The sequence below is a fragment of the Musca autumnalis genome, unplaced genomic scaffold (genome assembly GCF_047663935.1).
Source record: "Musca autumnalis isolate F117 unplaced genomic scaffold, ASM4766393v1 scaffold_1, whole genome shotgun sequence".
NCBI classification, from domain to species: domain Eukaryota; kingdom Metazoa; phylum Arthropoda; class Insecta; order Diptera; family Muscidae; genus Musca; species Musca autumnalis.
Genome location: NW_027411644.1, coordinates 212103488 through 212122384, shown reverse-complemented (window position 1 = coordinate 212122384; position 18897 = coordinate 212103488). Strand labels below are relative to the sequence as shown.

At 35.3% G+C, this 18897-nt stretch overlaps 1 protein-coding gene across 4 annotated transcripts; it reads right to left on the bottom strand.

The window, feature by feature from the left end:
* Positions 1–4076: 4076 nt before the first annotated feature.
* m-cup (ankyrin repeat protein mann-cup) lies at positions 4077–16525 on the bottom strand. 4 transcript variants are annotated; one of them, XM_073960034.1, is made up of 9 exons: positions 15886–16525; positions 14611–14824; positions 9658–9980; positions 9416–9596; positions 8495–8670; positions 8326–8421; positions 4985–5682; positions 4790–4915; positions 4077–4719 (listed from the first exon to the last, which is right to left on the bottom strand). In XM_073960034.1, exons 2-9 carry the CDS (start codon positions 14820–14822, stop codon positions 4495–4497), a joined length of 2037 nt encoding a protein of 678 aa, XP_073816135.1. In that variant the 5' UTR covers positions 14823–14824; positions 15886–16525; the 3' UTR covers positions 4077–4494. The 4 variants fall into 4 exon arrangements, with proteins under 4 accessions (XP_073816135.1, XP_073816133.1, XP_073816136.1 ...); XM_073960032.1 differs by having other exon boundaries at positions 16147–16510; XM_073960035.1 differs by having other exon boundaries at positions 15929–16461.
* Positions 16526–18897: the final 2372 nt, after the last annotated feature.

The following is an 18897-nucleotide window of genomic DNA, read 5'->3' as shown; positions in this document are numbered from 1 at the left end:
TGTTACACACAAATTCGGCTGCAACGGAAATCATAGTTTGCATAAAGATTATGAATTGTTTCCTTAGGTCTATTACTTAGTTCATTAGTAGTCTATTTCTCGGTGCATAGGTGGTAATATTGCACTGTTTATCTCCTAACGCCACAGTTCTTAAACGACTTCGTTTCCGCGCCATTTTGAAATGCGCATCAGGTACTAATTTATCTTTCTTTTCGTTTGGGCGCCATCTCTGTTATGTGTGCTTTTAGGGCGTCCGCTTTAGCCACCAGACTAGCTAGAGACATCTCAAAGGCGGCATGGGGTCTCAACCCGCCAAAACAGGACTCACACACAAACATTGAATGAGGGTGAATTTTCTTTCCTACCTTCACATTTACTTACTTTACGAGAAAACATCCACACACGGGTCTTGCTGTCCCGACCCTACACTGGCCCACCCTACCATGGTCCAGATGGTCCTCATCGATAATCTCTCCTGGACCCCATTAACCACACACTCAACTTCCCACACTTACCTCATAGCGTTCCCCACGCAATCACAAACAATTAGCAACACATCTTAATTAATCTTCAACACTACATTAGACAATTTATTAAAATTAAATTTTCAATAGAAATTCCCTTTGTTTTCCTTACACAATAATTGAACAATAATTTTTTTTTGATGAACAAATTAGGAGAATAATACCTAGACTTATCTCTCACGACTTCAGGCTCAATTTCTAAGGCTTTCCAATAGGATTAAGCTTTTTCCTTGTTCTTAGTGCCCACTACCGGCACAAGCGCTTTACTCTACACAACCACTAAAAGAGCTCTCTTACCAGTTTGCTTTTGCCGTTCCTCTGCTCACGGCTCGCTAGAAAATACAAAAAAACAAGGCTCAAAGTTAAGTCTACTGTTGCCCTACGCCTACTAATATTTTTTCACCTTAGGTATTATTCCCTGTACAAAACTTAATTATTAATTTACTTATCGCTAACTCTTTCTAATTACTATCCTTATTTTCCTTATTTCTTTGTCTGATAGATTTCTTGCTCATTTGCCGAATATTCAATGAAAAGCTTATATTTTCTATCCTTTCAGGTGATGTTCTTGAATCAAATTATCGTTACGTTCAACAAAGACGACACAAGGTACGACACAGTATTACCTGTTGTTAAAACAATAATCAATTGGTTTTTTTTTCTGGTTTCAGATTTCACAATACAAAAAAAATGGCAGCAACACCACTTTCCGTTTAGGCACCAATGGCGGCAGTAACGGCAGACGCTCTAGGTTCCAATATGTCGCAAGATTCCCCTTGGTCATGGATTGGTTTACATTGATTCGACGGCAGTTGCAACACACAGACCAGAATCATCCATCCAACGGATACATATATTTATTTGCCGCACTCACACCAGACTATGCCACGGAATAATCACGTTTGCGGGCGAGACACAAGGGGCCACTAACAAACTCCAGCCAAGATATCCAAAATGTTTCCTCCAGCAATTAAATAAATACACTGGCCTCCGTCAATTGCTATGAAGGCCAGTGTTACTCGCAAACCAATGATTTAGGCTGTTAAAATATAAACAAATACACAAACAAAAGATGTAAACACCACACTTCATGTCCCTCAACCGTTGTTAATACTCACAGATATTAAATACAAACACAAAACACAGCAAATACAAAATAATCTTTTTATTTTTCACTCTTGTTTTAACAGGTTAACGTAACGATCCACTCCAAAATGACGATTTTCTCAACCAGACGGCTTTTATAGCCCTCTTTTCTCCCGCCACAAGCCAAATTTTCCAGCCAACACCATTTTCTTTACCGATTTTTCTTCTAACGTTTTCGGTAACCAATCGTTTTCTTTTTCTGTATTTCTTCAGGGATGATTCTTTGGATATTGAATGGCAATGCTATATTAACACCTGATCTGGTTTTTGAAATTTAACGGTCATCAGATTGCTCGAATGACTGCACTCCTATTTCTTTCCCTGATTATACGCGATCGTATTATTTTACCAGTACCTTCATATATGTCCAAGTTTATATTTTATTGAATATCTATGCATTCAATAGTATGAATTTTACAACCTTTTAGATCTTGAACGTGCTGTTCAATGTAAACGTCCATATTTATAAATCTCCTGAAATCCAATTCGCCTTGTTTTCCGCCCGCTTTTGCTTTAGGTCCCCACTCGATACAACTCTGCGCCTGGTAATATCCTACCTCTTTGATCACCCCTGACTGGTCGTCTTTCGAACATGCGATCCCTAGCCAACCATTCTATCATTCTAGAACACGCCACTACTTTGACAATACACACGTTTTACCATTGTGCTTTATCAACGCACAAGATTTTATTTAGGAAAAAGTATTCTGGCTATCGCTCAATAAAAGGAATAGGCATAATGCCACTGTCACTTGAAAGATACTTAAGCAACTTCAACCTCGCTGTTAAACCCCTCCCACCTTTATATGAAAGAAATCATACATGAGGAATATTTTTGGCAAAATCATTTGGATCCCTGACGGCCAGCATGCTTGTGCTCAAGCTTCTTACGATAGGTTTTCGTTTTAGCCGGGCCTGCAACAAACCTTGTTGACCACGTATAAAGCGATAGGTTGGACTGTGGTAAGCTATGCGGCGCCAGTTTGGTCCCCGAATTTATGTGACACGCAGTGGGATAGGATTGAAATTTGTCAGAACGCCGCCCTGAAAACAGCAACAGGGTGCCTCCTCAAATCTACAGTGGACCATCTACATGAGGAGCCAAAGATTCTTCCAGTACGACAACATAATGAGATACTATCGTTGCAGTACTTGCTCGGGTGTTACCGTGAGAGCCATCCCAATCACCATCTGCTGGCCACCGATACACCCAGGCCTATCAAGATGGATATTCATGCTCTAGAGACGGCGGTCCAACAATATAGGAGAGAACCTCTAGATCAACTGGCATATCAGGCCGGTTTGAACAGCATTCACACGGACAAAGTTGCTAAGACCATAAGCAATTATTGTGTAAATGCAGTCATCGGAGTACATCCCCCATCTCTCAGCTGACGAGCGTCAGCTGCCACGACAAACCACAGTAGTTTTGGCTCAATTACGCTCGGAATATTGCAGTCGCCTAAATTCCTATTAGGCGGGACGTGCAAGACATCTGCCCGCACGATACTAAGCACCTACTCAACTGCCCCGCCAAGCCTACTCATCTGACTCCAGTGGATCTGTGGTTACATCCCATCGAAGTAGCCACCTTCCTGAAACTGGAGATAAACCCAGAGCCAGATTGAACAGGAAAACGAACATACAAACATAATAATATGTGTGTTCGTTTACTCAAAATTTGTACAAATTGTTACTGGATGTTGTTCGTTTACTCTCCAGTACAAGACTTTGGCCGTTTACAAGAAGTTACTGGACTTGTACAAATTATTGAGTAAACGAACATACCTAATAAAACACTGTTACAACAACAACAAAATCCGGGGTACCGTTATATGGGGGCTATACTGAAACGTGGACCGATATAGTCCATCACCACCAAATTGGTGTGTCTTTTTACTTACTAAATGTTGCTGAAACATTTTTTTCCAGCAGCTTTTGCTATACAACTGTCAAAATATGCAACATTAGTAATAATTATTACTAATTATCACGTAAAAAGACACAGCTATTATTGATAAAGAGAAGTGACAAACAAAACAAACGAAAATCTCTTTTTTCACTCCAAATAAAAATTTAATTTCTGTTTCTTCATATACACATGTTTGTTTCTTTTCCACTCATGGCCCCTCTAGTAATACGTTATGGAGAAGTTCGGCTGTATTTTAATTTCTTTGGCAATGTTGAGCGCAAATCGGAGCAATGGAATAAACTATAACTAAGCTATGTCCCTCCAGAGAGAGAGAGAGAGTTTAAATACATTCAACCTAACCTATAAACATTATGGTTGTCTTCTGCAGCAAATGATCTACACATCGCATGGTAGGTAATAGTGATGATAAATGTTTATTCATTAACTTTAATGAAATAATAAATTACACTTTATAAGCTCAACAACTCCTGTGATTAAATGGTGTATACATGTATGTAAATTTTATTTTGTTTTTATTTTTAAAATAAATAATATGCTTTTTTATGTTTTGTATTGGTTTTATGTATGTAGGGTAGGTAAGTAGTATTTATGAAAATTATAACACCTTTTATACAATTATTCGAGAGTTATTTATATAGGTATATCACTTTATGTATTTATACATGTTTCAGATTATATAATTGCATTGTATTCATTGTTGCTGTATTTTTTATTTCTTTTATTTTTTAGATTATGTATGTATTTTATTATTAATTATATAAATAGTACAATGTAAAATTGTTCACAGTGATAAAAACAAAAATCATTTAAAAAACATGAAATTTGCCACATTTAGGATAAAAATTATTTTCATTTGAATACTCATAGTTTTGATGACCAAATAATCTCTTTTCAAGGTTCATGTTCTTTGACAAAATTCTCTAAACATTTTGGTATTTGATTACGATACGGTATACGATATTTACTGATTATTGTGGCAGCCAAACATTTCAAGTTTATATAATTCATGAGGGGTATTGAATTTGCTGCATTTAACGAAATCAAATTATAAGGACGTTCATCCGATTTATTTGGTTGATCGAGATCGGCGCCATGATTGAGAAGTATTGTTATGATCTGAATGAATAAAAATCAAGGAAATCATTAATAGAAGATTATTTAAATTATTGTTCAATATGTAGTTTACCTCATTGCTGAAATTATACGGCTGGGCTGCTATATGCAAGGCAGTAGATTTGACTTCATTTTTGGCATTGACATTCATACCGCAATTCAATAACAGCTTAATAACAGATGCATTTGGAAATATAACCTTTAAAAATGAAGAAAGAGACAATCAACACTTGAAACTCTTAGAATTTTCCTTAATTTTCATACTCACATTGAGGTTTTCATCATTAAGTAAACCGCTTTTGATAACATTCAAACGTGAAACGCACAAATGTAACAGCGAATCATTCGTACAAGCACTAGTTATATTGGCCTGCACCAACTTTCGTACCGACAAGTAAACAAGGCGGGTATCTTCTGGTGTCGCCGCTGTGGCAAGCAATAAATAAATGGCATGAGCTATACACTTAAAAATACTATCGAAATTCTCTTGTTGACGCCTCGAAATCGGACGTATCTGCAGTAGGGCATGACATTCGGCCACAGTCTCTGTGAGTAGTTTGAAAACTGCCAATACATCTTTAAAATATGGCAATTTTACATTGCCAGAATTACTTTCACTCAAATCGGTGTTACGTTCATGTAATTCTAGCATAAGTCTTACTAGGGCCTGGGCTGCAAAACATGTATCGAAATGCAACAGGGTATTGTGTTGAACACGAACTTCGAGCAGCAACGTCCACAGTTGTATACATCGTTGTAGTTGCAGGGAGTCGGCATATGAAGCACCACGAAATGTTAAACGGAAGAGAGTATCTTTGTGAGATATTCCTAAAATACGTTCGCAAATGAGTAAACTTTGTATACGCATGGCATCCATGTCGGTGGAAATGTTATCGAGTTCTTCCAGTGTACGAAATTCTACAGCATTGCGATAGGCTTCACGTAGAGGAACTTTTGGAAGTTTTTCTGAAATAGTAAGTTAAAAAAGGGATTTTTTTACTTAAAATTTATAGGAAGCAAATAAGACCACATGTTTGGTGCAACCCCTGATAACATACAAGTGCATTGCCGTGGACTTTAAAATAAGATTGAAGAAATAATTGATTTTATGTGTGATGAAAGAATTCCATGGTCGAGGAATTGTAGTAAACCAAGATAAACCTAAACTGAACTTATAATAATTGTTTGTTCCCCAAGCAAGAAGGGACAGGGCGATTCTCTCATATCACTGAATACAGCCGATTCATATTAGCTCAATGACCTATTGTTTATAGCCGAACGGTAGAGCAGTTTTACATGGAAGTGTGAAACTTTCGCGGTATAAGTGTTAGTCGTGTATATACCACCACCGGCAAATAGCTATATACTAGTCCTGGAAAGCTCGATTTTGGAAGGCCCAAAGCGTCTACAATGCACCACACAAGCCGTGGAATTCCGATCTAGGCAATAATCAGAGGCGTATATTGCAGCAGGGCTGCGATAGATGGCATCGGCGACTGCATCAGTGTGAATGCTATCCAAACCTGCTTGATAGACTAGCTGATCTAGAGTAGACATGACCAAAAAGAGAAAGGAGAAAATTCAAAATATTGGCAACTTATAACAGTGTGTTAGTAAGTTTGTATTCACGCAAGCTATAAAACAATAACAAATCAAAACATTTGTTCTCTTTTGTACGCTCTTTCTGTGCATTCGGGTCGTGTGTGTGTGTAAATTGCCGAAAATCATCGGCACCGCCGTGCCAAAGAAGAACACATTTGATCTAGAGGTTCTCTCTTATATCGTTGGACCTCTCTCTCTCTCTAGGTCATGAAAATCCCTCCTGACGTGCATGGGTGGGGGAGTCCTATCCACCAAACAATGATAGGGATGACTCTCACGGTAACACTCTAGAAAGTAATGCAACGAGAGTATGCCATTGCCGTATTGAAAGAATCTTCAACGCCTTCAGCAGATGATTCCCAGATGACATGAGAAGTACCCCCTTTCATTTCTCAGGGCGCCGTTCTGATAGGTTGGACCACTGTTCCATCGCATTGCACTTATGTCCGCGTTCTATGTGGTCAACAAGGTTTATTCGTCTGCACCCCAAGTGATGCCGGCTGGGGACTTGGAGAACTTGTTCGTACATCTCAGATTATGGCAGATAGCTGTGGCATGCGCGGACGGCGTGAACATGCTGTTTAATGGTACCCTTAGGATCTTGTGTTAGTTAGTGGCCGAATTTTGCTACCAGGACTCTGTGCTCATCACCGCAGTCGATGTGGTGAACAGAGTGGCGGTAGATTTAGTAGCGGATATTTGCATGTTCCTCGCGCGGTAAAAGCTGATAAGATCGATTAAATTAGAGTTCAGCATTTCACAAATGACATCAGTACCGAATTACAAGACTGAACAATCATCAGCATACGAAACGGTCTCAATACCGTCCGGAGGCGGTAGAACACAAGAATGATTAATGAGTTTCGGAGATATCTCCCACTTGGGGAACTCCCTGTTTCCATCTACGGAGTTTCAACTTCTTGTATCTGAATTCCACGTACGACACGAGCTGTTGTAGTGCTGTATTGCTTACGGAACCCAAGCTGATGATCGACAACAGTATAGCTATTTCTGATGTTGAGGGGAAGTAAAGCTTCAAGAATATTTGCTACGGGCGACAATAGCGAAATCATTGGCTCGTCGAAGCTCATCACGCTAATTTGCTACTCCAGCCACGTCCGCTGGAAAATTTGGTCTCACTTCGACTAGCAGGTATATATCAAGCGGTTGAAGTTGTAATGATGTTCCGGCACATCCTCTCTGCTACCCGTCCACATCTGACAGTTACCCCAAACATTCCTTGTACGCGTCATTAGAGCCAGGCTCAAGCGAGATAGGTCTGTATTGAACAGAATGGAGTGATCCTTCCTCAGTTAGTTGTAATCATTACAACGCTGTAAACTGCTGTTATTGTTTATGGTATTCGTCCGGCTCGTGAAATCCAATATTTTCTTAATCTTACCTTGGAACCGCTACGACTGCTGTGTGTGCGTTTGCTGTTGGAGCGACTGCCGAAGAGTCACTTATTCTGATGACGATGACTCACTGAGGGGCTTTGTTCTCGAAGCATGCAGCAATATATTCCCTGTCGTAGTTCCTCACATGGACGAGTCCAGATAACCCTTGAGATGAACCCTCTGCCGACATCTATTGCATCTCCACAAAGTTTGGTGGAAGCGGATGTGACAAACCGAGAACGCAGAAATTGGTTCCGGGTTTCTTCTATCCCGTCGCGGTCCAAAAGATCCGAAGCAGGTATTCCGGGATATGATTCTCCCAACACAGAAAAAAGATACAAATACCACAATTTGTAGACAGAGGCAGCCGTTGGGGTCAATCCGGTGTTGAACAACCCATCTCCATCAGCAGATCAATATTATATGTATGTTCGTGTATAGAAGTTCGGAAGGTTTCTAATGTGGGAAGAATCTCTGTGGTAATTATGAAAATGTTGTTTATTTATGACGTTTTGTGTAAAACACTTCAGCTGACAGTTTAAAATGGCAATACGTAATTTGCCTAAAGATTAATCCTGTTGTTAAATAATTCGAAGCACCTTCCACTTACCTATATATGGTGTCCGCGAAGCCCTTAAATGATGTGCCAAACGCCAATGTAATATGGCCACACGACTTTCATTATGTTCATCTAAAAATGTTGAACCTACAACAACAAAGTTAAGAATATTTGTTCAATAAATATAAATGTATATTAACTTTAGGCAAATTAGTCTCACCTATTAGCTCATGAGCTTCAGCCAGTCTCTCCAAAGGATATTCTAAATTGTTTCGTAAATAATCAAAGATTTGGTGAGCCCCCTTTAGGCAGGCTGTTCTTAGAGCATCATCACCATGACGGCTAACTGCATTGGGATTGGCACCATGTTCTAGTAAAAGTTTTGTTGTTTCCAGTCTGTAAGAAATATGAACAAATATTTATTATATTCTTCATGAAGTTATCTACCTAAACAAAGACAATCGTCGATAAATGCGAAAAAAACATTCGTAAGTTCTACTACGAGCGAATACAGCAGAAAGTTAAAGCAAAAAATAAAGTTGGAGCTCAAACTTACTTACTGCTAATTTATTATAACATAAATGTTTAGTGATTCTACCGATTTGGGCCGTGAACTAAAAAGGAATTAACAAATTATAATACAAGGCACCAAAAACGAACAAAAACTATAGACGATAGAATTTTTCATGTGTCGGCGTCTAAGCTACTACTCAGTAGAAGAGAAGAGTATTTTGGCAAATGTTCTTTTGGAGTACATACATATCGTCACCATAAATGCCAAAAGCCGTAATTAACAAAATAATAATTTAACTTTACTTTTTGGAGATACGACTTCGGGCATTTATGGTGACGATATATAGTTAGTTCATTACGCCAAATGATTCAAATGATTATCCTCGATACAAAATATCGCACCTTTTCAACAAAAAGACAGCAACTCTAAATTTCTTATTGTTCAGTAGAGACAAAAAACTGTTGATACATTTCTAACAGTTTTTTAGGAAAGAGTAGTCAAAATTATAAGATATTTTACAGTATGTATTGTTTTTCAATAAAATGTGATAATTTCAAAATTTTGAGTTACTTCCCTTCTGTTGAACAGATGCGATATGTCATTTAACTGGCATTGACACTTACTTACCTGTGCTCTTGTATGGCATAATGTAAAGCGGTCTTTCCTTGTATGTCAACAGCATTAACGTCACATCCTTTACGTATTAAATATAAACACAATTCTGGTGATTGAACTGAATTAATTAAACATGTTCCACCGTTAATATTTGGTCGTTTAATATCTGCACCATTTTCAACCAAAAATTTTACTAAACAAGAAAAGGCGTGGGATTATTTTTTACTTGGCGACATATGTATGTATGTTCTTACCCATTTCCATATGTGTCATATAGCAGGCGCTACGAACCGGCGTTGATCCAGTATCTGATGCTGCATTTATATCACTACCAATTCGTAATAAATACTTAACCATGGGTAAATTATTTGATACTGCGGCACACCATAACGGGGTTGCAATGTGATATGAACGATCTTCGGGTGCTTCGAAAATACCTTTTTGCTCTATATCAGCTTCACAGATGGTGACTAGATATTCAGCAATTGGTACACAACCACGACTGCATGCAATAAATAAGGGAGCACAACCGCCTCTCATGCGTCGGACAATTTCACGTCGTGTTTCGCGATTGTAGCTGGAAAAATGAAAATAAAATTATATTTATTTTTTTTTAGTTTTTCTCAATCATATTATCAAATATAAAATATTTTATTTATATGAACAGTATTCCAGACAGAGACAATCGGACAATTTCACGTCGTGTTTCGCGATTGTAGCTGGAAAAATGAAAATAAAATTATATTTATTTTTTTTTAGTTTTTCTCAATCATATTATCAAATATAAAATATTTTATTTATATGAACAGTATTCCAGACAGAGACATGCGCAGGTAGGTTTCAAATTGTCCCGGGATTTTCGCCATGGGATTTTTTTAGAGCTTTCGGGCCATTATGCCATGGCTTTGCCTATTAAATATATTATATCGATATAAACAGCACAGTTATGGTAACTTTCAATAAAAATATAAACGATCCTCGAACAATCCTTAAACTGCACTTAAGGGGTTATGGTCACTTATTGAGGGTGCCCGGACATAACTCCACGGACATAACTCCGCTGCGCTTTCGATTATTTCTACAAAAATTTTTATCTTCTTAAATTGTGAAAATATTTCTGTAAAAATCGCACGATTTTTTCAAAAAAAAAAAATCGCGCGATTTTTTTCAAAAATATTTTCGCCTGCGGCGCTTTTCGTTTTTCAGAAAGTGTTTGAATATTTTTCACAATAACTTTTTATTTTCTTAAAATGTGAAAATATTTTGGTAAAAAATCGCGCGATTTTTTTCAAATATATTTTCGCCTGCGTCGCTTTTCGTTTTCCAGAAAGTATTTAAATATTTTTAAAAAAAAACTCTTTATCTTCTTAAATTGTAAAAATATTTTTGTAAAAACCCGCGCGATTTTTTAAAAATATTTTCGCCAGTGGTGCTTATCTTTTTTCAGAAAGTATCTGCGAATTTTAACAAACACTTTTTATTTTCCTGTAGGAAGCATTTTTCGTTTAGGTTTGAAGGCAAATTTTGAATATTGAAATTTTTGAATTGTGAAAATATTTTGGTAAAAACTCGCGCGATTTTTTTCAAATATATTTTCTCCTGTGTCGCTTTTCGTTTTTCAGAAAGTATTTAAATATTTAAAAAAAAAAACTTTTTATCTTCTTAAATTGTAAAAATATTTTGTAAAAACCCGCGCGATTTTTTAAAAATATTTTCGCCAGTGGCGCTTATCTTTTTTCAGAAAGTATCTGCGAATTTTAACAAAAACTTTTTATTTTCCTGTAGGAAGCATTTTTCGTTTAGGTTTGAAGGCAAATTTTGAATATAGTGGGAGTAATGTCCGTTAGGAGTTATGTCACGGCACCCTTATTGAGCACGAAAAATTACATTTTTCATGAATTTTTTACAAGAAATCTACCATATTTTTCCGAAGAGATTTCGTTTTCATATGATAGATCACACCTTGAGCTACTTTCGGAATTTTTCTTATTGAAAAATATTGCACAGTGTTCTGACAAATAACCCCGTACGAAAAGCTGTTTTTACTAAAGCAGTTTGCGGTGTTAAGTTGAAAACGAATAAACCGATCAGTATGTTTTTGTGGGGTCATTAAGAACCTAATAATCTTGTACTTCTTAAGCGAAGCGGATTTAAAAATATCAATTAAAAAAAAAATGTGAACTGTCAAATCAAAATTTCGATTCTAACTAAAAAAATTATAGTACGTTTATATATAACCGGATTTAACAAACCCACTGGGTTTTAAATGTCAATTCCATTACATATACGTCAAACAAATCCTCAAAAAGAAGGTTAACCCAGCAAAAGGCTATAATATAAACATGGCCTTATAGTTTTTTCGCCATAAATCCCTCAATTTTTTTTAAGTCTCTCGCTAAAGTACAAACTTTTTATGTGTATTATAATCCCACAAAACCATATGAAGACCGGATCATCCGTTTTCGAGCTACAATGGGCACCGCATTTCAAAATGTCATTTTGAGGAAACCGCGTTCCAAACTTCGATGTTACATAAAAATTACAATGAATTTTATCTTTCTATCGCTCATATCTCAGCTAATTTTTGTCCGATCGTTTCGAAATGTTTGCAACTTATTCTATTCTACCTGTACTTTAAAATGAGCCAATATAAAATTTTCGAATTTGTAAAGTTTGTAAGTGGCCATAACCTCTTAAGAGAAAATCTGAACTTTTGTGAGGGAGGTACCCGAAGATGTTGTTCATTATAGACCTTCTTGCAACGTTTGGTAAAAATATTACGGAAGAAATTTTCGATCCAATCAGGTACTCAAATCATAAGTTTCCGTACATTTCAGTTGATACCTACAGCTTTTAGGGCCATTATCTCAATAAGTAGAGACTCCGAAAAAATTGTACCGTTGTATAAGGGGCCGAGAGGACAATATGTTGCAAAAAAGCTCGAAACGATAAGTTTTATGTGAATAAACTACACTTTTGTAAAAAATTTTGAAATTCTGTGTGGGAGGTACCAGAAAGAGTGGGTCGCTATGGCGCACCTTCGAAGTTCGAACATAATCGAAATTTTGACAAGTTTGAGTAAGGTATAGTTTAGGATAACTTTGCTTTTGTAACATAGGTGGCGTTAGGGGCTTGGTTACCCGTTTAAAAAAATAAATAAAAAATGTGTAAAAAATTAAGCAACTCATTTCCCGATAATAGGGACAAAAAATATTCTAAATAAGTTAATCAAAAACGAAACTACCCCAAATATTAAAGCGCGATTAGAAATAGCTGGACATTGTAACTGACCAGAAAAACTAAGAGGACGAGAATTACAAGGTCGCCACGATCATAACAAACAAACGAGCAACCTGGGATATCAACAGTCATTGCTTAAATATAAGTTTTGAATCATGTTTCAGATACAGCAAATAAGGCCACAGTAGGAAATATTAAAATATTGGAGAGCCTAATACAAAGAAAATGAGATCATCATAAAAAAGGAAATAGCAATAAAATTAAAACTATTTCCAGGAATTAAATGCAGGAATAACAAAATCGTGGTGCAATGGTATGCACACCCGCCTTGCACGCTAAAGGTCGTGGCTTCGATTCCCCGGCCAGGCAACATCAAAAATTTCCACGGTGGCAAAATACCCCACGGTAATGTCGGCGGATTTTCCTGAGTATTTCAGCCATGTAAAACTTCTCTACAAGTGGTGTCATAGGACACGCCGTTCGGACTCGACAATAAACAGTAAGTCCCTTATCATTGAGCTAATATGAATCGGGGTGCACTCATTGATATCAGAGAAGTCTCCCGTGTCCCGTATGGGATGTTTGTGGAACATATATTATTATTAAAACAAAATTATATTCATAAAAACCCTCGTGGAGAAAAATTACTAATATGCTACCCCATATTTAGATAGCCGCTACAATACGTCATAATGTTTTATGCCTTTTACGGACTTTAAAAACATGTTATAATGATAATAAGTCTAACAAAACTATCACTTTTTCAAAATTGGCACACTTTTTGTATAATCAAAATGCTTGCTTGATGGCTATCTCAAAACCAGTTAAAGAAAACATCAGTAGAATCACTTTCGAAATGTCAACAACTATTTTCTTTTATTTGTTGTTATTATATATGTATTTGAAATGCAAATTGATGTTTGCTTATTATAAATATAAATATTACTATTCTGTTTGGGCTTCCTTTGTATTTTAAAGTGAGTGAGAAATAAGATTTTGATGTGGGATTCATACAATTACTTTTGTTATACAACGTAATTAATCAAAATTATAATGTTTAATATACCGGTGTACACATACAATATTCAAATATATGTATATTTTAATTTGAATAGAAAATAAAACAAGGAAAGTAATAATATGTTTGTAAAATTTTATGTACAAATAACATCACTTCTGAGATTAAAGGAGTTAAATATTGTACAATATATGCTTCTTTTTTATATCTTAGGAACGAACAAGTAGAAAAATGTTTGAACCGATCGAAGGACGCACAAATAACTAATGTCATGTTTGAGCTACGGAAGAATTACCTATAGGGCTAATGATCAATTCTGATTACTTTCAGGGGATCCAGCACAACATGAACCTGGAACGTAGATATTATATCTGAGGAACTAGTTTTTAGTGAATGGACCAAGCGTTCTATACGACATAAATGTTATCGATCATAAAAAATCATCACCATAAACTGATATTTCATAAGGCAGCATCGAATCATTCGCGAGTTCCGTATTTTTTAAAATGCAAAAACTTGTTTTAATGATTAACAAAGAAAAACACAAAACTAGAGGAAACTCTGGCAAACATAAACGCCGAGAGATATCCACACAGCAATCAGCAATCTAACAATGATCATCTGAGAGAACAAGAATCAAGCAGAGATAATGTTTGTAAACATTGCATTGCGATGGCTAGTTCTGCTCGTAGTTTTTGTTTGCATTTTGTTTAGTATTTTCTTTTTGTGTGTTTTGACCAAAAAAATCAAATTAAACCCAGAATCATAAACAGAGAGAATTATTTTTTTAATGAAACAAACCGGCAAGTTCATTGACTGGTTTTCAATGTTAGCATACTGTGGCCAGATAAGTAACAATAATTAAAGTGAATGTATTTTTAGAAGAATAAATGATTGTTTAATTTTTATGATGATAAATGATTAACATATTCAATTTTGTTCAACTTACCTTTCCAGCTCTTCGCGTAGACGTTTCGAAATTGTAGAATTTTCTGTACATTTACGGATTTCTTCGTGCAGATCATAGCTCAATTTGGCTATTTTTAACTGTAGTGGTGGAACGGGAAATGATGAATTGCTGGAGTATTTGCCGCTACCACCAACTTCAGCTTCAGATTTGACAAATTCCACAAAACTCATTAAAGGAGCTGGATTGGCCATAACTACATAAATAAGAAGTAGTAGATTCCCATACAAACGACGACGGGCGAAAACGAAAAATAATGAAAGAGTTGTAGAAAAATACGTCAATTATTTATAAATAGTTTACAATTTAATTATAGGCATGTAATAACTGGATAATCCGCACAGTCACACAAAGCAGAAGTAGCAGACAAAGGATGATGATAAGTAGACTTGTTTTTCTTCTGACGGGTATCTATAAAAATGACCACTTGCGATGGATGGGCCTTTTCGTCTTGTATCGTCTCTTACTTTAACACGATAATAGTTGTGTCTTTTTACTTTTTCAGTAATAATTATTCAGTAACTTCTTTTCAGAGAGTAAGAGAGATTTTACTCTTTGATCCGAAAATAGAGAAAAAAGTAAAAAGACAGCATTTAGTAAACTTTAGCAAGATAACAGTTAATAACCAAAAACAAAAATATTGGCGCAAATGCGTGAAAGAAAAACTAACTCCAAATCAATGAAAAAGTTCTTCAATTTTAAGCAAAATAAATAAAAAATTATTAATATATTAATAAAACAATCAATAAATATAGCTGAATCGCAATATTTATAATATATTCCACAAAAATAAGATAAACATTGAGCAGCTGACCATTAGCAGATGATTAAAAAACAGCTGATCGAACTTGCTAAATGTTGCTGGGAAAAATTCTTTTAGCAACTTTTAGCAATTTCTCAGCAAACAACTGTCAAAATTGTTCTCTCACTTCGCTCTCTTTTACTGAACTTTTGTGTAAAAAGACAGAATTTAGTAACATTTCGTAATAATTATTACAAATTATCACGTAAAAAGACACACCTAATGTAAATGTAATGACCGAGTTGCAACAACAACCAACCTCAATTCAATGCACCCACGCTATCGCTAAACATAGCTGTGGTTAATTTTACATCATATTTTTGTCTGGCAGCCAATTCCTACCCAATATAATACCCCCCACGAGCAATGTAATGTTTGTGGTCGTTAACAGCCCGAAAAAGGTATCGAATGAAGTGTGTGTCTGCTGTTGGAATTAACATTCATTTACTACATACATATTAACAAATAAACCAATTTGGTGTTTTGCAAAATTTATACAATTATAAAACTGTTTTGATAGTAGCTTCTTCTTTTTTTTATCGTTAACCAGTCAATATGTTGTTTTGATTGCACTTTTTATCATTTGATCGTATGTATTTTTCTCGTTTGTCGTAATAAGGTGAAAGTTTATTTTTATTTTGATTCAATTTGTAGTCGATAAATTGTATAATTAACTTTTTTGTATATATGGTGGTTTTAAAGTATAATACACATACACAATATATAATAATCAATTTATTGGCTGCTATTTGCCTATTTTTGTTATCGCATAATTTTCCGTATTTACTTCCGCGATTTTGTGAAAGCACTTTCTTTCTTTCCAAGGCAATATTTTCTTTGCCTGCAGTTTGTATTTTCTTTTAGCTGTTAATTTTTCTTTATTTAAATAAAAACACAACACTAAATTTTATTTAAAATCAATTAATTTGTTTTTGGGAAAATATGTGTATATATTTATTTTAGAATTTAATTTTTTTCCCAACTCCAACTCCGGAAAACAAAGTAACAAAATGCAATGCACAGCAAAGTAGGGATAAACAAGTCGAATTTCGTTTGACCGACTTTTTGGTTGGGAAAGGTAAAATCGAAGACGACTTTTAGTTAAAGCAAAAATCGAAACGTAGACTTTTCATGGTCGATTATCGATTTTCCTATACTATGTTTACATTTACGAAATCCACTCGATTTCAAATGTCAATTCCATTGCTCAAACGTCAAATGAAATCCAATCGATTTCGGATGAATTTTCATTTGACGTATAAACAAAGGAATTGACAGATGAAATCGAGTGGATTTCGTAAATGTAAACATAGTCTAACCCACGATTTTTATATGAATTGACACCGCATATTAGGTGTGTTCGTTAACTCAACAACTCGTACAAATTTTTTCAATCCACACAAATAAAGGTAGAAAAACAATCAGCCTGTTGCTTGCTTTGCTTCAGTAAAAGAATAAATGAAAAAAGCAACCTAAATCAAATTCCTCTTGGCCATTCTTTATTCTTTTGCCCGAAATGAAGCCACGCAAGCAAGAAAAATCCATTGTATTTCTACCTTAAAGGTGAGAACACAGTCAGCTCTAAGCTTAATTTTCCTGCTTAGCTTATTTCTTCACTAGGCCGCTTATTTCTTGGTATCACACATCGAAGCATAAAATTCGTGGGTGCTATAAACACAATTATTTCAATATATCAATTAAAATTCAATTTTTTAATATGAATTGTTCGTAAATAATTAGTATCGAACATAAAAATAGCAGCCAAATTCTATTTTTCAGATTGAACACGGGTTTATATCAAATTGAATGTCGAAACGAAATGTCAAAAATGAAGCCAGGCGAAGAATTCAATAGTTCAACAATTTTCAACTTTGTGGCCTGAAGCCTCGCTTTGTTGTGGTCTGTCCTATTAAAAACAGTACAATTTCACTTTTGCGCTTTGAAGCGAGGCGGAAAAAATAAGAAACAAAAATCCATTGTGTTCTCGCCTTAATTTCTTGTAAGCGACTAATACCCCGGTTACACTCAACCGGATTAATGTCCGTAATTTCTACGCATAGTTATCTATTGGCCTGTTGCCGTACTTTATAAAGTAGTAAAAGTCGTAAACGATTTTCATATAAATTTTGTGTACGGGAACGCAAAATGTGTAAAAGTGGTAAAAATTGTAAAAACTTTATAGATCTGGAATAGAGCTTTTGAGTTCATAGATATCCCCCGTGTAAGAAAAATTTCATAATTTCAGGTTTTAAAAACCAGCATCTAAAAACATTAGCATTAGCTGTACACTTCAACTGCTACACCCAGCAAAAAAGTTTGGAAGCATGGTTTAATAAGAAAGGTTAGCCAAAGCTTTATGTCAATTTAAATTTTTTCATTCGAGTATGCCTAAAACTTCAAAACAATTGGTCTGTTCCAGAACTGCAAGAATCTACTAATATCTACTATTTTTTCCGATAACATAAAGGAAAAAATGTTATCGTAGTAAAAAATAGTAGCTTCTTGCAGGTTCTGGAACAGAGCAAATATAAACCAACTGTGTATGTGTGTGTGGTGTTTGAATAATATCCCAGTTGTTCGGGTAACTAGGGAATAACTAGCAATTTTGCTGGCTACTGGTAAACACCCCTAGTTACCGCCCAATCTACTTGCAATGTTATAGACTGGTGAATTTAACATGGGAATGTCATAGGAAGGCGTCTATTGCCCCCTCACTGCATTACCAGTAACCAGTTAAATCGATAGTTAGAAATGATAGCCAAATTCACTAGTATGTTTTGTTCAGCTAAATGTGTAAATGCTTAACGTGTAAAGGATATTATATCAGTTTAAAAAATATAATTATAACAGTTAATCTGTATATGCGCTAACCACGCTTTATTTAATTACATAACGTGTATATACATACATACATATATCACAAAGGACAATTTAATGTTAATCTTTTGATTCTTGTTATTGAAACTTGTGTGTGAATCCATGACCTAGAACTGTATATTTTGTCCTGGGAATGTTCATCTCAAGTGTCCTGCAGATAATTCAGAAGTACCTGACATAAAATATACAAAATGTTATGAGATAATAAAAAAAATCTATTGTCGCAAAAATATCGATACTTACCAAATATTCTTCTGTTCTTCACGTTTGTTGTATCTTCATTTAACAACAACTTTTTGCACATCAACGCCTCAAAATACGTCTTTTATAAATTCAGAAAAAAATTAAATTAAATTGACATTTTTCTATTTTGTTTTCAAAAAGAGAAATAATAATTTTGAAAGGAGATTACAAGAGAGAAACATTGTTGATTACACTATCCATCGGTAGTCTATAAAATAGTCAATAGGTTACACTCCGCATTACCAGTAACTAGTGAATTAACATGGTAGCCCATTCCAGTGACAAAAGCAGGCTATAGGCTATTTTGTGTGCCATTTTTGGGTGTAAAGTAACTAGGATCAATGAGT

Coding starts and splice junctions, on each gene's coding strand:
- m-cup (XM_073960034.1), bottom strand. CDS start 14,822: ATGGCCAATCCAGCTCCTTTAATGAGTTTTGTGGAATTTGTCAAATCT. Junction 8,671..9,415: donor TATGCCATACAAGAGCACAG/GTAAGTAAGTGT, acceptor TATTTCTTACAG/ACTGGAAACAACAAAACTTT. Junction 8,422..8,494: donor TGAAGCTCATGAGCTAATAG/GTGAGACTAATT, acceptor TTGTTGTTGTAG/GTTCAACATTTTTAGATGAA.